Consider the following 23,013-nt stretch of genomic DNA (forward strand, 5'->3'; position numbering starts at 1 on the left):
TCTCTCTCTCTCTTTCTCTCTCTCTTTTTCTTTCTTTCTTTCTTCCATTTTTCTGCTTCTTTTTCCGTTCTTTTCTTTTTTAATTATTATTATTATAATTATAATTATAATTATAATTATTGTTATTATTATTATTATTATTATTATTATTATTATTATTATTATTATTATTATTATTATTATTATTTGTTCGTTCGTTCGTTCTTTCGTTCGTTCGTTCGTTCGTTCGTTTGTTCGTTTTTATTTATTTATTTATTTATTTATTTATTTATTTATTTTTTTTTATTTTTCTTATAATTTTTTTTTTTTTTTTTTTGTTAATATCCCATTTAGAATAGACACCAAAGACATCGAGAGACTCGAAGAAAGGTTCGAAAAAGGAGATTAAAGTTTCCGTTCACAGCTATTTTTTAGTTTCGAAAAAGTTTTGCCTACATTTAATGAGAAGAGAGCGTCCTATAAGTGGTAATTTTTTCATAAATTTTTCATTTTTCGATCTACTATCGTATTTTTATTAATTCTTTTTTTTTTTTTTCCGCGTGTTTTTTTCCTCCTTGTTAAATCTATATTCACGTATGCTTTATCGTTTCTTCGTTCTTTCTTTTTGTTTTTCTTTCTCTCTTTCTTTCCTTCTTCCTTTCTTTCTTTCATTATTCTCTTCTTTCTCTTCTTTTCTCTCTTTTATCTCCTGCAACTTTTCAGTTTAAATCTACATAGCAGAGAGTCGTTCTGTGACGGACGAGAACGACGGACACCGATAGGATTTTTAAAGGAGCAAACTATGCTGTGTTCTTTGTTTTCTTCATATTCGTTTTTATTTCTTTTTAAACGTTTTTCTTTTTTTTTTTTATTAACCCCCCTCCCCTACCCACCCTTCATTTTTGCACGGAACGCGTGAACTCGAAACATTCCTGGGCGTCGTCGTCATCGTTATTATTATTATTATTATTATTATTATTATTATTTATTATTATTATTATTATTATTATTAATTATTAATATTAATTATTATTATTATTATTATTAATTATCATTAATTATTAATTATTAATAATATTATTATCGTCAATGTGTTATTACTCTATCATTCCTTCCTCCTTGCTTAAATTCGCACGAACGTCGATCGCGAATTCGTAAAAAGGGGGACGCGAATTTTTTTTTTTTTTCATTGACTGAAATCTTGACACAAGTGACACAATTTATTTAATAATCGAGTTCGAATAATTGCGCCTTTTTTTCTTTCTTTTTTTTTCTTCTTCTCTTTCCTTTCCTTTTTTGTTTCTCCACGTTCCTTTATGCGAAGCGTATAATCGCGCGGTGAATGAAAATACGTATTTGACACTTAAAGATTAAAAATTATTATACTTTTTTATATTCCTCGTTATCTCTCTCTCTCTTTCTCTCTTTCTCTCTCTTTCTCTCTCTATCTATCTATCTCTTCACGTTACCATTAACCCTTTTCACTTTCATCAACCCTTTTCATATCGCTTTGCTAAGTGTTTACCAATTTATTTGTACCGTAGTGCGTGTGTAGTTCGTTATTATTGTTTATATTTTGTTTTACTTATTTCTTTTTCCTTTTTTGTGTTGTTAATTTTTCTTCCAAACCAATGCTCGCGAATCGTAGAATTGATCATAGAATGAATCGATTAATCGAAAGAGAAATTTTTAAGTATTTATGATATATAATAGAATTGATACGAGGCAGTTGAACGAACGCAACGTGGCTTCGTTGTTGCGGCCGTTTTGTGCAAAATATAAATATATATATAAATATATATATATATAAATATATATATAAATATACATATATATATATGTATGTACGTGTGTGTGTGTGAGTGTGTATATACATACATGTTTGAATGTATGTGCATTTGTGTGTAAATATGTATGTGTATGTGTATGTGTATATATATATATGTATATTTATTTATTTATAATTATAATTATAATTAGAAATATAGCGACGATTCTTACGTGCGAAGTACGCAATATACGAAGGAATTTTTTTTTATATCAATTTTATCTCGTTACTCGTATTTGGCCTCTTTCTCTCTCTCTCTCTCTCTCTCTCTCTCTCTCTCTCTCTTTTTCTCTCTCTTTCTTTCTAGCTTTCAATCAAACATTAACGATCCGAGTAGCTACCTCACACAATTTCCTATCTAATTACGCTTAGTCAGCTTTTGTGCGAGCGAATTTAAGATCGTAAATTTTTCTAAGTCGATAAATATATCGTTTAATCAATAAAATTCTCCTTCTCTCTCTCTCTCTCTCTCTCTCTCTCTCTTTTTCTCTTTCCTTTTCTAGTTTTCTTTATTCGATACGATTAGAAACGCGCTCACGAAAAAGCGGACTTAGCACTTATCTCATATTCTTGGAACATAGATAAACCAGTTAAAAACATTGTATATGTTCCTATCTACCTATACACAATATATATTTATATATATATATATATAAATATGTAAATATATATATCTATACATACATACATACATACATACATACATACATACATATATATATATATATATACAGATATAATGTTTGTATATCATAACCATATTAATATAGTAATAATTAATTACATATATATATATATTTATATTTATATTTATATTTATACGATTAGAGTAAATAATTATTAGTTAATCCTTATTCATATATCACATCTGATCGTTCAGTCAGTATAGGAAGACCCTCGCCTCGCCAAAAACCTACCGCAAACTCGCTCAGTACTGTCTTTCCATTATTTCATCCCTTTTTTTTTGGGAATAGCGCATATTTCTTTCTTTTTCTATAATTGTTTCTCTCTCTCTCTCTCTCTTTCTCTCTTTCTTTCTCTTTTTCTTTCAATATTATCCTCTCTTTGTTTTCAAGTTTTTGCGCGCGAATTATCTCCCTCTGTCTTATTCTTTTTTCTTTCTCTCTCTCTCTCTCTCTCTCTCTCTCTCTTTCTTCCGGCATTTTGGACTAATACATATATATATATATATATATATATATATATATATATATCCGACTGTATCTCTAATATCTAAACAGACATTTAATTTTTGGTAAAAACCTGAAATCGCCATCAAATATCAATATAATACACTTATCATATACTTATAGTATAAATATAGGAACATTCATTAAATATATATTTTATATATATATATGTATATATATATATATATAATATTATCGTCATATATATATATGTATACATATTTATCGTAATATATATATATATATATATATATATTACTTGGTGTTGTATAGATAACTATAATTTTTTTTAAACGCGTGACCTTTTTTAAAATGTCCAATTCGGGATTCCATGATGTCCGGCCACCGAAATCGTTGCTTTTATCTTAATATCTTTGTGATGGATTTTTCAGATCATTTTGTTAAGTATTTTATATTCATTACCTTTCGTCACTTTCACTATTGTTCTCCCCCGTGCGAACGTTTTTTTGAAAAATGAAAAAAATGCGATCTTTTTCCTTTTTCTTTTGCTTGTTTTCTCTCTCTCTCTCTCTCTCTCTCTCTCTCTCTCTCTCTCTCTCTCTCTCTCTCTCTTTCCTTTTTTCTTTTCTTTTTTTTCTATTTCCCTAATATCTTCGGCGAATATACATACATACATACATACACATACATACATACATACATATATATATATATATATATATATATATCTAAGCGAGATCTCGGATATAGAAATGGATTTTTATATCGATTCTTTCTTTCACGTTGGACAAATAAAAGAAAAGAGAAAGAAAAAAGAAAAAGAAAAAAAAGAAATTCTTTATCGCTTTATGTATGTAGGTACGTAACTGTGTAATATATTTCGGAATTCTCGAGTCAAGCGTTAGCGATCGTTCTGTGCAGATAGAACGTGTTATCTTCGACACGCAGGCCATAAAGAGAGGACAGATGTGATCGGTCGTAAATATAATATAATATAATATAATATGATATAATATATATACATATATATATATATATATATATATATATATATATATATCTGTAAATCTAAATTTTATATTATCGTCGTAAATATCGTATGTGTACTAGTGTATGTATTCTATATATATATAATATATATAATATATATAATATATATATATATAGAGAGAGATATACATATAAATATAAACGTGAGCGCAAGTGTAGGTGTTTTTAAATATATATGTATGTGTGTATGCGCCCGTACGAGTCGAAATACGTATCCCATATTCGATACGTACGTATGTATGTATGTATGATTGTATATGTACGTATGTATGTACGTCAGCATAAAAGATTTGTACAGCCGGTACACATATTTAGGTAAATGACGAAAAAATATCGCTCGCATAGATACGTAGGTATATTTCATAGATATTTTCTTTCTTTATCGGAATAATCTATTTAAAGATATTTAGCAAGAAATTCGCAGAAATAATTGCAAATGTACGCTTGACTTTGAGAAGTAATTTAATGATTCTTGCTAGAGAAAAATTGCAAAATACTTTGGGTAAGTAAGACAGAGGAAAAGAGAAAGAGAGAAAGAGAGAATGAGACAGAAAGAGAGAGAAAGAGAGAGGAAGAGAAATGTTTAAAGGGAAGTTACTCTTGGTAGGTTGTACCTCTCTCTCTCTCTCTCTCTCTCTCTCTCTCTCTCTCTCTCTCTCTCTCTCTCTCTCTCTCTCTCTCTCGTTCTTTGTAAAAAGATTTAGTTAAGGTACCTAATCTCCAGGTAGGTATATACCTTTATACACGTATTATAATGCATGCACGCTTTCCGACCACGAAAATAATCGAAATCGCGCGTTGGTCACAATCGCCTTGAATATATTATGCGCCGTGCACATTTGGGAGGTACGTTTACCGACTGCGATTTGAAAGACGACCGGGTGTCACGCGAGCTAACGTGACGCGAAGTCATACGCCGCGTCACCATTAATTGATTCTCGGAATCCGTTGTGCGAGAGAGAGAGAGAGAGAGAGAGAGAGAGAGAAAGAGAGAAGAGAAAAAGGGAGAGAGAAAAAGAGAGAGAGAGAGAGAGAAAGAGAGTTCGGAACGAACTTAAAACTAGGACCGTCGCGATTCGAATGACACGATACCCTCCAATCGATCCTACTTTTATCGACCTTTCTCTCTCTCTCTCTCTCTCTCTCTCTCTCTCTCTCTCCTTTTCTTTTATATGTATATCTCGAAGAAGCACGACGGCCCAACGTGAAATGAACGCCGACACGAAGAGAAACCCGTGTTTCCTTCACGTTTCTTCCCCCAACGGACAACTTTTACATACATATCTACATATATTGTATGTATGTATGTATCTATGTATGTATGTATGTACGTATGTACCTTTATCCCGGTCGAACACCTTGAGAAAGGATAATATATATGGTTGTGACCCATACAGGTCAACGGAGAGAGATATTACACGAATATAAAACTTTATAGATATATTAGAAGAATTATATCACAATATCTTATGCTGCTGCAGGCCCTCCCACCATTCGTATCCCTGAATTAATGGGCTACAATGAGAGGGCTGTTTTCATGTTGAAAATCAATGAAATTATACCTACTTAAAAGTCTGACTAGTCAACATCTAGTTAATTATCGGATATTGCAAAATATCACATTGAACGGACGTTGAGGTAACTCTCTCTTCTTCTTTTTCTTTTTCTTCTTCATCTTGTTTTTCCTATTCTTCTTTTTCTTTTCCTTCATCTTCTTTCTTTAAGTCGTTTCGACGAATGTAACGACAACGTCGACTATTATTATTATTATTATTATTATTATTATTATTATTATTATTATTATTGTTATTATTATTATTATTATTATTATTATTATTATTTTGTTCATTTTAATAATCGAGTTCCTTTTTCAAATGATATCTATGTATATGAGATTATAAGAATCTCTTCGAACTTTCTCTTCTAATTTCTTTTCTAGTTTCTTTATTCTTTTCTCTTTTAATCGTCCTTTTTACTTACTCGTTCTTTATCGACTCTTATCCCATTTTCTTCTCTATTCTATTCTCTCTCTCTCGCTCCTTCTTTCCTCTAATTCCGTCTTTTCCTCTACGGTGCTACTTTACTCTCGTTAGATATCTATTATTTCCTTTTGTTTCTTCTTCATCTTTGTATTTTACTTTACTTTATTTTACTTTATTTTTATTTGTATCTTTATTTTTACCTTTAGTTTTATTTCTTTCTTCTACCTCATCTTCTTATTATTCCCTTTTAAAAGATCTCTTTATAATAATATATCCGGTTTCCTCTACTTTCCTCTACTTCTTCTTTATTTTTTACTTTTCTCTTTCTCTCTCTCTCTCTCTCTCTCTCTCTTCTTTAAACAGAAAGCCAAGAAAGAATCATTCTCCTGAGTCTACGAGTACGAGTGCTTGCATTGTTGTATAAATAAGTTTTTCGATTGTCACGTAACGTATGTATGCAAGTATGTATGTATGTATGTAGGCATGTATCTAAACGACGCAATTAATTATCATATTATACGATGTGAGGTACGAGGAACGAAATACTCTGTCCTTTGGTATGTATGCATGTAAATATGTATGTATGCATGTATGTATGCATATATGTATGTATGTATGTATGTATACGTCGCACGTTATTATGCGTGTATGCCTAAGTAGAATAGCACTTTCATTCGTTTTCACTGGCACGGTCGACCTCTGGTCCATACTTGAGAGAACATCATAATCTCTTTATTATTATTTGAGAAGAACACCCTCTTTCTCTCTCTCTCTCTCTCTCTCTTCATCTATCTTTCTTCATCTATCTCTATCTCTCTTTATCTCTCTCTCTCTCTTTTTCTCTTCATCTGTCTCTATTTCTCTTTATCTCTCTTTCTCTCTCTCTCTCTCTCTTTATCTATCTCTATCTCTTTTTTCTTTATCTATCTCTCTTTATCTCTCTCTCTTTTTCTGTGTGTGTGATGCGCGAACACGCGCGCGCCTTTCTAAATATTATCGAACTGACATTGGCAACTCGGAATAATTAATGATATTATTGTATAACGAGAGAGTATTAACGGGGTAGTTAATAAACATCGAATAAGAGACAAATTTCAATGAAAATTACAAACGATTATTATCGTCGTCGTCATCGTCATCGTCATCGTCATCGTTATCGTCATCGTCATCGTCGTCATTGGCATCATTATTATTATTAATATTACTATTATTTTCATCATCATTATTTTTACTATTTGTTTCACTACTACTATAAATCAATACGAATGATTTAGAGTTAACGAATCAACGAACAAATTAAATTAATAGCCGAGCTTGCCTTATTCTTATCTCTAGATAAAAATCATTCGTTTTACTTTACTTTATTTTACTTTATTTTAGTTTATTTTAGTTTAGTTTAGTTTAGTTTAGTTTAGTTTATTCGTTTCCTTCTTTTTCTTCTTCGGTTTCCTACCTCTTCCTCTTTCTTTTCTTCTTCCGTATCGATATTTCCCCTTTCCCCTTCGCCCTTCCCTCTCTCTCATACCCCCTCCCTCCCCCCCCGTCTTTCTCTTCCATAAAATTTTATTATTATATATATGAAAATTTGTAAAAAGAAGGAAACGTTGTTAAGTTAGAAGGGAAACTCGAGAGATTCATTCCGAAGGTGATCTCGCGTGGACACAGTAGAAACGGAACGGCATTGGTCAGACATGGAAGGAGTCATCTCAACGAACGAAACGGCCGGGCACCATGGAATTCTGTTTTTTTTTCTCTTTTTTTTTTTCGTTTCTCATTTCGTTCGTTCGTTTATTCGTTCGTTTATTCGTTCGTGTTTCTTTTTTCTTTATTTTCTTATTTTTCTTATATTTCCCCTGTCCCATACCCTTCCCACCCCAAAGTCCCTAAAATCCCCCCCAACCCTTAATTCCAACCCCCGATTCGAACCCCAACGCCCCCTTTTTTTTTAAGTTTAAACATCATTATATTTCGCTGTTAATTTATATATCGCAAAGTCGATCGTGCTTTGGCTTAGCGAGTTCGATTATTACTTTTGTAGGATGCATCAAAATTGGCAATATACATATATATGTACGTATATTTGACGAGAGGCGGGAGGGAACGCGCGAAAGCAAAAAAAAATGGCGATAGGGGTGGTGGGAGGGTGGGGAGAGAGAGAGGGCAAGGAGAGACACGAAAGAGAAACGTTTCTTTTCTTCTTCTTTTTTTTCGTTCTCTTCTTTCTTTTTTCTTTTTCTTTTTTTCTCTCTCCCCGTTTTTTTCCTAATAATAAATTCGAATATATATATATATATATATTTATATATATATTTTTTGCGCTAAACCCCTCCCGCATCTCGTCACAAGGTGTGACTCGTTGACATTCGTTGGACACGTTTTTCTCTCCATCATCATCGTCATCATCATCATCATCATCATCATCATCATCATCGTCATCATCATCATCATCATCATCATCATCATCATCATCATCATCATCATTATCATCATCATCTTCTTTTTCTTTTTTTAGTTATCTATCTATCTATTTATTTATCTGTCTATCTATCTATCTATCTATTTAACTATCTATCTATCTACCTATCTATCTATCTATCTATCAATCTATCTATCTCATTCGTCGCGACAGATGTTAGGACGTTTCAATCGACGACGAACAAATAGAAAGAGAGAGACATATTATCGACGTAGAATAATAAAATGACACGTTGAACGAGACGAGTTTAATATTACATATAATTAATTCTAAATTGGCTTTATATCGCGGATATTACCGAGCCAGTTTGGAGGGAAAAATGAAATCTTTCATCTTCGTTTCTTCTTCCTTTTCTTCCATCTCCTTCTCTTCTTCTACTTAGTTTCCTTTTCTCTCTCCTTATTCGCTTCGTTCGTCGAATATTCCAATTAATAATCGTATTATTTCGAAGCATTCTTATCTCTTTCTTTATATTCTTCTTTTTCTATTTTCTTTTTTACTTTTTTTTTTCTTCTTCTCCTTCTTTTGGCACAGACGACAAATTTTCTCCCTCTCTCTCTCTCTCTCTCTCTCTCTCTCTCTCTCTCTCTCTCTCTCTGATTAACGTGATTCTAAAGATGATTACAGCTCGGTATTTAGCGATCGTTTTTACTTATTTAGATAGCACCTTCGTTATTCGACTTCGTTTTGGAAATGCGCGGAGACACCGAGTTAGCGAGTACATTATTAACATCATCATCGTCATCGTCATCGTCATCGTCATCGTCATCGTCGTTTATTAAATATTGTTGTTGTTGTTAATTTTGTTGTTTTTATCATTATCATTACCATTATCATTATGGTTATCATTATCATTATCATTATCATTATTAATATTAATATTAATATTATTATTATTATTACTTATTATTATTATTACAATAATTAATATTAAATATTTAACTAGAATCTATGGGAGTAACTGTCTTTGTCGGGAGGCCCGTTTTCGTAAGGACTCTCGAAAATATCAATTAGCGAGAGATAATATTCGTTCATAATCCTTATTATCATCATCGTCATAATCATCATCATCATCATCGTCGTTATCATCGATCGTCATCGATCATCATCATCATCATCATCGTCGGCGTTATCATCATCGTCGTCGTTGATCGTCATCATCATCATCATCATCATCATCATCATCATCATTATTATTATTATTATTGCCATCGTTTCAAGGAGAGATCGTTGTCGCAAAAAAGAGAGAGAAAGAGAGAGAAAGAAAGAGAGAGAGAGAGAGCAATACGATTTCGTTTGCTTTACTTTTTTCTTTTTCTTTGTTTTTGTTTTTTTTTTATTTATTTTTCTTTCTTCTCTCGTTTACTTTTATTTATTTGTTCGCTCGCTTGCTTGTTTATTTGTTTATTTAATTGTTTGTTTATTTGTTTGTTCGTTCGTTCGTTCCTTTGTTTACTTTATCATTGCGTGTAATTAATACGAGATAAGTTATCCTTACGAAAACGGACCGGTACCCTTGAGAATGAGCCGGCACTCTCTTCATTGGTGTATCGTACGCGATAACGCGCGTCTGTGTCTCTGTATATGTGTGTATATTTATGTGTATATCTGTTTTTCATCTGCATTTTTCATTATCATCTTCGTCTTAATCTTCTTCTTCTTCTTCTTCTTCTTCTTCTTCTACTTCTTTTATTTCTATTCTCTTCATCCTCGTTCGAATAATAACGCATAATGTGTGTACGAACAAAAATGGAGAAAAAACCAAGTTTGAAGGATCTATTAAAATTATAGTAGATCGTTGGAAGAATCGAGTAGTTGAATACGAACGATCAATCTAAATTCTTTTTTCATTGTTTTCTTCATCTTCTTTTTATTTTTTTGTTATCTTCTTCCTTCTCTCCTTCTTCTTCTTCTTCTTCCTTTTTTTTTTCTTTTATCCTCTTCTTCTTCTCCTTCTTCTTCTTTATTGCTATACGCATTTAAAGGATTCGCAGAGTAAGGAGTTTTTGTAAAGGGAGGATGGGTTAGGTAAAAGGGATATTCTCGAAGGCACCGGCAACGCGCTTCCTCGGAAGAAGATATTATCAAGTTTCGTTTTCCCGTTCGTAAATACGTCAACTACTAATACACGTCGTGATATTTATTACAAGTCGATGTCAGACGAGTCTGTTCGTTGTTGTTATTGTTGTTGTTCTTTTTTCTCTTTTTCTTTTTCTCCTTCTTCTTCTTTTTCCACCTCCTCCTCTTCTTCTTTTTCCTCTTCTTTTCTTTCTTCTTTCCTTCTTTTTTCTAATGATCGTCGAGTGAGTAAAAAATAAGAACAAAAAAAAAAAAAGAAACGAGCGACGTAAGATGACGAGGCACTTTCCTCGATCAGAGGAAAGTTTTTCTTTTGTTTTGTTTTGTTTTGTTTGTTTGTTTGTTTGTTTGTTTCTTTTTGTTTGTTTCAGGGGCGGGGATTTTTTCTTTTCTTTCTTTTTTGGCACCTTTTTCCATCTTTTGTACGATATATCAGGAAAGAAAAAGAAAATTAAAAAAATAATGAAGGAAAAGAAATAATAAAGATTAGAGTCATTAACCTCTTCATGGACGCCATTTTCTCGAGGTGACAACGAAAAATCATTTATCTTATTAATTATTTTTTTCGTCGATAAAACATTACCAGCGATATTGAGGATACTTTAATTTCTTCTTTCCTTTTTCTTTCTTTTTTTCAACAATGAAAATAATTCACATATTAAATCAGAATGAACGTGAATTACACGTATGCACATGTAAATATCCTTGAAGAGGTTAACGAGTGCGAAGAGATGACAAAAAAAAAATTAATCAGAGGCAAAGCGATCGAGCGATTTGTTCGAGGTTTCATAGATCTCGCCTAAATATATACATATATATATATATATATATATATATATATATATATATATATATATATATATGATAGACGAGATTAATTGTTATAATATAAATGTTATAAATATATACATATATATATATATCACGCTTTCATGATAGATTTTCAAAACGAAGAAGACAAAAAATAAAAAAAGAGAAAACAATAGCAACAACAACAACAACAACAACAATAACAACAACAACAAGAAAGAATAAAAAGTAAAAGAAAAAGAAAAAGAAAAGGAAAAAGAAAAATAACATTAAAAGAGGATTGAGAACGTATCGCGACTATCGCTCGTTTGGGTCGTTGCATTCATTATTATTCTTTGGTATCGAATCCTTATCACAAGAAATAGTCTCACTTAGCTTATTGTAAAAATCAATCTCCCCTTTCCCTTCCCCTACCCTTCCTTGCTTGCTGCCTTCCTTCTTTGCATTCTTCTTTTTTTCTTTTTTTTAGCGTGTCTCCCATCTCATTTAATTGACGCGTCTCTCTTTTTATCGGTTAAACGATATATTCTTTTTATTTGCTTTTCTCGTTTGTCGCTCGATTAAAAGAACGTCTATCCAATTTCGTTTCCTTCTTCTTCTTCTTTTCTCTCGAACGAGTATATATATATATATATGTGTATACAGAAGACACGCTCGCGTGCGTAAAAAGGGAGAGGAGCGGGTGGTGGGGATAGGGTTGTAAGGATCAAGAAAAAATCCCTCTAGGAACTTAGGAGGGATCGATTCGATCGAAGAAGATCGAGGGATGATTTTAACGCTGATGTATATGAGTGGTTAAATGTTTGGAAAGATAGTCGGCACGGGCGAAACATTTTCCGCACATTTCGCAATGATATGGCCGTTCGCCAGTGTGTATTCGTAAGTGCCTCGTTAGATCGCTTTTACCGCCAAAGGCACGTCCGCAAAATAGACAAACGAATGGACGTTCTCCGGTGTGTTTGCGTACGTGTAATTTTAAATTTTCTTTCGATCTTACGCACTTGCCGCAGAACGGACAGGCGAAACGTCGTTCGCGGCGATCGGCCTCGTGTCCTGTTCGTGCCAAAGTGATCATAGTAGCATCCTGTGCCTCGCCACGTTCGCCATCGTCTAGGACCGATTCGTCAGGGTCTGCGACTACGTCCATCGTCGTGGTGTTACCTGTGCCAATGTTGTGCAAGCCGATGTCACTTCCGACCACGGACGGGGATATCAAACCGGCTAGGTTGCTTCTGCAACCTGACGTCATCAACGCCGCAGTAGTAGACGTCATAGTTCTCGTAATCGTCGCGGCGGTCGTCGTGGTCGTCGTCGTCGTCGTCGTCGTCATCATCATCATACCGGACGTAGCAGTAGTCGTCGTCGTAGTCGTCTCGTTTACCAACGTATCCGTCATTTGTATCGCCTCGATCGCCTCACCTGGATTATCTTGGATACTTGCCGTCTCCGACACGCTCTCCTCCCCTCTCGCATTTTCCGAAAATATACCCCTGGACTCTTCGACGTCTCCCGGATTGGTCGTCGAGTCGCTACCAGTCTCGATTTGACTTGGCTCGCCTGTACTCGATACCTGATCGCTTCTCTCAGCAACCGGCGACGTCAAAACCGAAACGTTGTGGGTCTCGCTCGGTGCACGTTGCAATCTTTCCAACGCGTGATTCAGTCTATGCTTCTTGAACGATTTAAGATACCTGAATTGCATACCGCATACGTCGCAAGTGAAGAGCTTGTCCGCCGGCAAACGTGCTCGATGATTCTGCTCACGGTGTTTAACGTAAGCTGAACGGTAACGATAACGTTGACCGCACTGCTCGCACGTAAACGGCTTGTCGTCGTTCGATTGACCGGCGTGTTGCAGCAAAGCGTGACGTTCGAGCAACCAGGCCGACGGGAAGGTAGCCAAACAGACTCCGCAACGTCGTGCCAAACCCGCCAAACTTGCGAAACTTCCGTGACCGATCAACGAGGAACCACCACCTCCCGTTCCGCTTCCTCCACCGTGATGATGATGATGATGTCCGCTCGATCTTTCGACGAGTGCACCCCAACCACCCGCTTCGAGGCCCAACGCCAAAGATACCTACGAAAGGAACACGAGATTCTATTAATACTTGATTTGTCATACTTTTCTCTTTTCTCTTGTCTCTCTCTCTTTCTCTCTCTCTACATTTTTTGTCTTCTTTTTCGATCGACTTACCATTTTATCTTTATTCTTTTTTTCCTTTGCAAATATACATCTATATACATACACATATATATATATATATGTATATATATAATATAATTAAACAGCTATTAGAAATTATTTCATCATTCTGATATAGCGCGATTGAAGGGGATTAGGGTAGACGAGTGGTCGGACCAAATCGATTCGTCCGGCAACACACCAAAAACAATTCAATATATTGTTAACACAAACAGTTTGCAGCTTTTATTTCACAAATTGGTAATTTACAACTATGATATGCATTCCTTCGTCTAATAAACCGAAAAAAGATCTTTTACGTTCAAATCAACTGGCGGCATCCATAACGGTATCGAAATGCGCGAGTTTTAATGCGATGAAGTGTTACGGACGAGTCTCCAGCGCGGTTCTATCATTTTTTTACTCTCTCTCTCTCTCTCTCTCTCCCTTTCTTTTTTGTGTATGTGTATTCAATTCTCTCTCTCTCTCTCTCTCTCTCTCTCTCTCTTTCTTTCACTCATCCGTTCGTTCCAGGAAACGTTTTCCTTTCTTTTTTTTTTTTTTCTTTCTTTTTCTATTTGCATAAATACACGTCTCTCTCTCTCCCTCTCTGTTTCTGTGTGTATATGTGTCTCTACTTTTTCCTTCATTAGCCTTGCTTCTTTAACACTCTCCTCTCTCTCTCTCACACACACACACACACACACACACTTCACTAACAGTGTGAAATCGAAGTACGAAATCGTAGCACGTCGTCGAATCTCGTTGTTTGAGAGGATTACTGGAAAGAAAGAAAAAAAAAATATATGAAAAAGAAAAAAGAAAAAAATATAGAGCGAGAGAAAGAGATATAATATATCTCTCTCTCTCTCTTTCTCTCTCTCTCTCTCTCTCTCTCTCTCTCTCGTTTGTGGCCGACAACGTGCATCGATTTCGAATTACATTACTATACTTTTCTTTTTTACTTTGCGAACACGTTGATTTTTCCCTTTAATCTTTCTCTCTCTCTTTCTCTCTTTCTCTTTCTATCATTCACATGCTTAAACACACATACACACACGCACAAATGCATACAAACACACGTACGTACGCACGCATGCGCACGTATACTTTCTCTCTCTCTCTCTCTCTCTCTCTCTTTCTTTCTCTCTCACTCTCACTCTTTCTTTTTATCGGACGATAAACGATGGGATATTGCGATACAAACGAGTTAAAACACGCCAACAAGACGCATAAGCTTTTTGGAGCACCATGATTTTCAATATCTTCCTTTCGCGTTCATCCCCTTCGCGTGTACGACGAGAATGTAAAAGAGAGATAATTTACATACGAAAAATGATCGATCGATCATTCTCTCTCTCTTTCTCTTTCTGTATCTATCTATCTATCTATCGTTTTCTCTCTCTCTCTCTCTCTCTCTCTCTCTCTCTCTCTTTCTTTCTTTTATCTTGAAACGTAAACGAACGGATCGACGTTAATCGATTATTCCTTCGATCGTTCTCGAACGAGCGAGACAAATCTTGTTGTTACGCACGCACACATATAACCATGCATATATATATATATATACATCGTTTATACAAAAAATTCGTGAGCGTTGTTAGAAACTAATTTCTTTGATAACAATCCTTTTTACTAGCGCGTAATCTTGATCCTTCTTTTTTTCCTTTTCTTTTCCTTTCTTTTCTTCTTTCCTTTTTTTTATTCGAAGGAAACGGTAAAATTAGAATGAATTACGAGAATGAATTACGAAGAGAGGCGGCTTGCTTCGGAAACGTGAAAGACACGCGCGTTTACGCACAGTGAAAAAAAGAGTGACAGAGAGGAAGAGAGAGAGAGAGAGTATGACATAAATGTAAAGACATAGAGAGGGGGGGAGAGAAAGAGAGAGAGAGAGAGAGGATAAACTCGCGTTATACGTAAGTACTTCGGTGTTTACCGATACTTTACACTCTTGACTAAGATCGCGGCTCGATAACTCTCTCGTGTCGATACATACATACATACATACATATATACATAAATACATACGTACGTACGTACGTATGTACGTACATACATACATACATAGATACATATATACATAAATACATACGTACGTACGTGTTATATCGCGACCTGTACTATCTAAGATCAGCAAGGTCGTGCACAAAACGACGAGAGAGAGAGAGAGAAAGAGAGAAAGAGTGAAAAAGAGAAAGAGAGAGAGAGAGAGAGAGAGAGAGAGAGAGAGAGAGATGAGATTATGTAGAACGCGATATGCAGAAAAATCAGCGTGTGCGTTTTCGTTCTCGCGAAACGAGGAAGAGCCCAAAAAAATCTTTCCAATTACGAGCCTCCCTCTTTTTTCGTTTTTTCTCTTTTTCTTTCTTTCTTCTTAGTTTTTTTATTTTTTTATTTTTTATTATTCTAATCGGTATAAAATCCGTTTTCGTAACGCGTGTGTTATCATTTAATTACGAATGTATGTAAGTAGTGCGTACGTACTTACATACGTGTCGTTTTTAAAAGCTCGTCGACATACGACTTCTCTCTCTCTCTCTCTCTCTCTCTCTCTCTCTGTATCTCTCTTTCTCTTTTTATATTCCAAGTTTAAAAGTTCCGACAGATTGAATCGTCTACTAACGAATTTTTATTAAAAGATCGTCGTTACCAAGCAGAGCGCGAGGCTAATTATTATCAAACGACGATTTCAACGTTTTCTTTTTCTTTTTTCTTTTTTTAATTTTGTCTTTAAACGACGACCTCTCTCTCTCTCTCTCTCTCTCTCTGTCTTTCTCTCTATCAGTCTGTCTGTCTGTCTCTCTCTTTCTCTTTTTCTCCGATTTTCTGACGAGAAGTGGTGTGCGATTTTTTTTTCCGGTCGCTTTTTTTTATTCCCCCTCCCCTTTCCTCTTTTTTTCCTTTACTCTTGAAACATACGCACGTGTCAATAATAACCGCGCTTATCAATCAACGGATATCCCTCTCGATGTCGACAACGAGCACGGTGTGAACTCAGCAGCCCCTCGGTTGCCCCATGAAAATCTCGAAATCGTTGATGGATTTAACGCGCACGCCTTTCACATATCCGTCACCGATATTTCTCGCGGTGTCTGCACACGTAACGTGTAGATGAATATTTTCGTTATCGTTGGTACAACTAAGAATCGTTGGACACGTTGAAAAATCACGTTTTCGAAGCACCGCCATATATATATATGTGTGTGTGTGTGTGTATATATATATATGTACATATATATACACATACATGTAAATAGACAGATTGATATTCGTCGTTTCCTTCGAATTAAATCGCGAGAATTCTCGATCGTGTCTCGATCGATCGATCGAATGGATATAATCGATATAACACGTACCGCATATACATATAATTGTTTTCTTATCGTTTACTTTTCTTCTTCCTTGTTCTTTTTCATTTTCTATGTTTCCTTTTCATTTTCGTTTTCCGTTTTTTCCGTTTGTTGCTTTCTTCTATTTTCTCTCTCTCTCTCTCTCTCTCTCTCTCTCTCTCTCTCACTTTCTTTCTTTCTTTCTTTCTTCTCACATAGATACATACTCTCGATATGCCTTCGTCGTCGGTTGGTGAATTATTAATAGATCGAAACGTTGCAACTCGTATGGCTAATATAAACGGGCATTTCTTTGCATTTTGTAAAGATATCATCATATATCATTCGAAGAGAAGAGGTCTTTATCATCATCTTTAGCATAGTAAATAGAAGTAAGTATAAGTAATTAAGTGATTAAGTAATTAAGTAATTAAGTAATTAAGTATATCCAGGCGTACGATTACCAGCAAACAAACGCGCCGGTCTTCTCTGTTTAATAATAAATATACAATATATAATAATTAATAATTATTCCGGATAAAAGCAAATCTATAAGAACTGGTTGGCACAAAACTAAACGTGTTTGTTAGTTTATCCATTCATTTGTCGCGGGGGGGTGTCCCGCATTATGCGTGTGTGAATCGTTTACGAGTATGAAAAATATTCCGTTGTTTGTGGTAATACCGTTTAAAAAAGTTATTGCATCTGGGTAACCTATGTCGTATAGGTACGTCTCTCTTTTTAAATCGTATATTGTACAAATATTGTTGTAAGTCGGTACAAACGTTACTTGTGTAGAAAACATAACAATTCGTAGGTTCGTTCCTTCCCGTTATCTCTTCTTCACTTATTATTTTATCTTATTTTCTCACTTGTCTTTTTCTATCACTAGCTCTCTCTCTCTCTCTCTCTTTCTTTCTCTCTCTCTTTCTCTCTTTCTTTCTCTCTTTCTCTCTCTCTCTCTCTCTCTCTATCTATCTTTCCCACTCTTTCTCTCTCTCTCTCTCTCTCTCTCTCTCTCTCTCTATCTTCTTCTCTCATATATCGTTACGGAAAGCTTAGTTAAAACGTTATACAATCTGTTTTAAATCTACTATGCGAGATATTCCGATGTCTACCGGGTGGCTCTTGAAAAACTATTGAACACTGTCATCCTATATACGTGTCCGTGTAAGTATACGTATGTATGTATTTATGTATGCAAGTATGCATGTATGTATGTATTTACGTGTCTGTGAATATGTCTCTCTAGCGCGCTTACATGTTTTATTTATAATTAATATGTATAAATCGTCTCGTCTATGTATACGCGCTTATTTATATATGTAGGTAGTATATTGCGTGTCTTTTTCTTTTTCTTCTTCTTCTTCTTCTTCTTCTTCTTCTTCTTCTTCTTCTCGATTCGGGGATTCGGCTTGATACGTACATATTTCGAAATGAAACGCGACGATGAAAACGAGCGAACGCACGTACTTTATATCGTGGGAGGATTTTTTTTCCCTTCCTATATATCTGTCTCTCTTTCTCTTTACGTAGTTCTGTCTTTCTTGTCTTTCTTGTCTTGTCTTGTCTTTCTTTCTTTCTTTCTTTCTTTCTTTCTTTCTTTTTACCTTTCATTTTTATTTATTTTTTTTTCTTTCCCATCACGACCTGCTTACTAAGTATACCTCGAAAGCAGACTCTCGCAAAAATTTCTTGCGACGCGAAACGTAAGTTCGTTCGTAGAAACGTAAAGGCAAGCAAGATTCTCGGTACTCTTACCTGTCAGATTTTTATTAGTTTCTCAACGCTAACGATGATTCATTTCTGTCGTTTCAATTTTAAAGATTTAATTAACCGAACGAAATCGAAATCGAGTTGGATATAGTTACATAGAGGGGTTGATCAATCTCCAAAAAATTCGATAGTTCGTTTCCTTCTTTTTTCTTTTTTCAACTTTGATCGTATTGAAATTATTTTTAATTGTATCGAACTTTATTAGAAATTTGTGGGGGTTTAAACCTTTTCGAACGAGTTTAAAAAAGAGAAAAAAAAATTACACGCGCGTTCAGATAATCGGCCATAATTATTAGACCGATACGCGAATATTTTGTCCCTTTTTTTTTTCTTCCTCATGAAATTAACAAAATATATATATATATATACGATCGAGATAACGTTGATCGATAATTTTTCCAAAACGATGCGTCCGAGATACAAATTTTGTTTCTTTTCCGATTTATCCGATAACTATCGAAGAGACGATCCTACAGATGTAACTATTTCATTTTCTTTCTATTATAACATTAACGTTAGAACACGCGGATTAATCGAGATAACGTTAATCGATAATAATTTTTCGATAAAAAATATTTTAACAAAAACATATTAATTATATTTCCGATATATCCAATACATTTTCTCGACGTCTTGTCAAGCGGATCGTCTCGAAATCTCATTTTCCAAGTATAATCATTCCAACATACATATACATATACATACATACATACATACATACATACATACATACATACATACATATGTATGTACGTGTATACGTACATACATGTGTACGTGTTTACGTCCATACATATATATATATGTACATACACATACATACATACATACATACATACATACATAAGAGAAACAAGGGGATGGTCGCGATTCGAAGAGAAGCGAGAGATGCCCTTGCCGCACGATGTAACGTTTGAAACTTTTTCTCATAGCGTAAGCTTACACGTATACGAATGAACGTAGTACATAGTTGATAACGCGTAGACACGACACACGTGGCCGCACCTTGCAACAAGGGTTGGTTGGTGGGTGTCGAGTGCTTTGGAATGAGAAGAGTAAGAGCGAGCGACCGAGAGAAAGCAAGAGAGAAAGAGAGAAAGAGAGAAAGATAGAAAGAGAGAGACGAAGACAGAGATATAGTTATAGATATAGATATAGAGATAGAGATAGAGATAGAGATAGAGATAGAGAGAAGGGTGGTTAAAGCCGCGTAGAATGCGAACGAGCGTTGGTTAGAGTGAGACAGACAAAGAGAACCAGAGAGACAGACAGAGATAGACAGACAGACAGACAGAGAGAGAGAGAGAGAGAGATACCGTGATCTCGTGGGTCGCCCTTATTGGCGGAATTCCCGCGGAAGAGATCCCATTAATAACAGGGCGACAAGCAGGCACGTAGCCAGCGCGAAAAGAGGGATGGCCTTTCTTTCTCTTTCTCTCTCCCTCCCTTTCTCTCTTTCTCTTTCTCTCTCACATGTTTTCTCTGTGTTTCGCGAGTTCGTATGCAAAGCATATGTGTCCTACGTTGTGGTTTATATACGTTCTTGTATATGCTCTTGAATGTCCTTAGGGAGAAAAGCACGTTGCTCGAATTACGAATGACGAAAAGGTTTCACTCATTTTCTCTCTCTCTCTCTCTTTCTTTCTATGTGTATGTATGTATGTATGTATATATATATATATATATCTGTCTTTCTCGCTCTCTCCGTTTCTTTCTCCCTTTCTCTTCCCCTATTTTTCTTTCTCTTTTTATCTTTCTTCTTCTTCTTCTTCTTCTTCTTCTTCTTCTTCTTCCCTTTTTCTTTTCTCTTTTTATTTCCTTCTTTCTTTTTTTCTTCTTTCTCTCTCTCTCTCTCTCTCTCTCTCTTTGTTTTTCTTTTTTTTCTCTTTTTTCTTTTCTTTTTTTTTTTTTATAACGTACCAACAAGATTATCGGAATCGATTTTAGAGATTGCAGATGATAAATAATGTCGACTATTGTTTTTTTTTTTTTTTCTTACGATTCTTTTTTATAATCGAGCGAGTTCGAAGTAAAGACAGATAGCGATAATGGTCTAACTCATTCTTCCTTTCTTTTTCTATTTCTTTTTCTATTTCTCTTTTCTTTTTTTTTTTTTTTTTAATCTCTCTACCTTCTTCTTCGTCGCACCGAATAAGATCGAAATTGGAATTACAAACGTAGATCGTATAATCGTAGAAAATATTCTATAAAATAAATATCCGTATTTGTTCTATAATTTTTGTGATATTGTGTTTGAGATAAAGAGAGGAGATAAAGAAGACAAAGAGAGAAGATTTATTCGTTTCCTTTCTTTCTCTTTCTCTCTCCTTTTTCTATCTTTTCCTATCTTTCTTTTCTTTCTTTCATATAATCTTTCTAAGAAATCAAAATTGAACTCGATTTAGATGATAAATGATCATTAGACGATTTTACGTATCCGACTGTTATTTATATCGATTGCGTCAGTATATTAAATAAATTTCTAGCATTATTTAAAAAAAAAAAAAAAAAAAAAACATCAGTAAGCAATCTATAAATATCGCGAGTCAGACCTTACTATCCTTTTTTTTCTGTTTCGTTTAGTTTTTTATTTTTTTTATTTTTTTTTTTCTATACCGATCAAAATACTAATATATTACGTAAATACGTGTATCGAATAATGACAAATTTACTTAACAAAAAATCTATACATACTTAACATTGCTCATTAGAAATATTTGACGCGAACAAATATCTGATACGAATCATCATCATCATCATCATCATCATTATTATTCGTCTTTCTAATTTTTATTCTTCAATCGTTTTCAATAATAATTAACAATAATTTCATAATAATAATAATTCAATAATAATTAAAGATCAATAATAATAAAGATTCCAAAGAAAATAATAATTAACAATAACTTCATAATAATAATAATAATTCAATAGTAATAATTAAAGATTAATAATAATAAAGATTCCAAAGAAAATCATAATTAACAATAATTTCACAATAATAATTTTTAATAATAATTAAAGATCAATAATAATAAAGATTTCGAAGAAAAGATAGAAAAAGACATATAAATATATATATATATATAAATACACACACAAAAAGAAAGAAAGAAAGAAAGAAAGAAAGAAAGAAAGAAAGAAAGAGAGAGAAAGAGGTAAAGGCGTGTCACCCGGTGACCCGATCCCTCTCACGGGCGCCTTACCCTAAACTGGGCTAGTGGTGGCATCCACGTCTTTGTAAGGGAGCGTCGAGTGGAGGGTGAGCGCGAGTGCGAGAAAGTAGGCGTAGGCCTAGGTAACATCTCTCTCTCTCTCTCTCTCTCTCTCTCTCTCTCTCTCTCTCTCTCTCATATATATATTGGTTCGTTCGCTCACTCGCTCTTAGGGAATTCTGGTGGCGCGCGAACGCGCGCACACCAGTGCACGTGGTGTGTGCTGTGTCGGTGCACACGCGTAGGCGTGCCTCTTCGAAGTGCGCAGGTAGGCGTGACTTGGGGCGGTGCCAGGTGAATACACCCCTGACCTCGACTCTCTCTCTCTCTCTCTCTCTCTCTCTTTCTCTCTCTTTCTCTCTCTATCCAACACTCGCGGTTACCACGACTACTTTTGCGATTCTATCAAAAAATTGCCGGTGAATTTAAATCGACGATTACCATAAGATTTTTTTTATCTGTCATTCTCTATCCCTATCTTCATCTTCGTCTTTGTCTTTTTACTTTTTGTTTTTAACAACTAATTTTGTACGAACGTAAATATCAATGATACCTCGTATGTATCGTATGTATAGTACGTATGTATATACGTGTTATTCGCGACGAGTACGCTTTTACGATTAGAAAATTCCCTAGTTGATATCTTCTATGTTCGATCGTATAAATTTTGCTAAATAATTATATACATATATATACATACACACAGACACACACACATACACATATACACACGCACATATATATATGTATGTATATATATATATTTTTTTTTTCTTTTTCCTTATTCTTCTTCTTTTTATTAAGAGTCCCCTTTCGAGTATATCGACTATCATTTTAATTAGCGATAAATTTGTTAATTATCGTACAATCCTTCCACGAATCGAGTAAGTAAGTAAGTGCGTTTTAGTTTATTCGAAAGAGAAAGAAAGTGACACGAACTTAAGAAGAATTTGTTTGTGTAAAAAGCACGCTCGTTATCTTGTTAGAGAATTTGTTATATAATTCGAACGCGTCGTCTCTCATTGTCACGTTGCAGCGATGATCATCGCTATATTTTTCTCTCTTTCTTTCTTTCTTTCTTTTTTTTTATCTATCTATCTCTCTCTTTCTCTCTATCTCTTTCTTTTCCTCGCTATCTTCTTTCTCTCCG

General features: G+C 34.4%; 1 protein-coding gene across 3 annotated transcripts in view; it reads right to left on the reverse strand.

The window, feature by feature from the left end:
- Nucleotides 1–8,833: 8,833 nt before the first annotated feature.
- LOC127061579 (protein tramtrack, beta isoform) overlaps nt 8,834–23,013 on the reverse strand; it is a 66,118-nt gene continuing 51,938 nt past the window's right edge. For all 3 annotated transcript variants that reach the window (XM_050988640.1, XM_050988639.1, XM_050988641.1), the window contains exon 4: nt 8,834–13,435. In XM_050988640.1, the coding sequence (XP_050844597.1) occupies nt 12,128–13,435 (1,308 nt within the window). In that variant the 3' untranslated portion in view covers nt 8,834–12,127. The remainder of the gene's footprint in view (nt 13,436–23,013) is intronic.

Source organism: Vespula vulgaris, chromosome 2, assembly GCF_905475345.1.
Source record: "Vespula vulgaris chromosome 2, iyVesVulg1.1, whole genome shotgun sequence".
In the NCBI taxonomy this organism is placed as follows: Eukaryota; Metazoa; Arthropoda; class Insecta; order Hymenoptera; family Vespidae; genus Vespula; species Vespula vulgaris.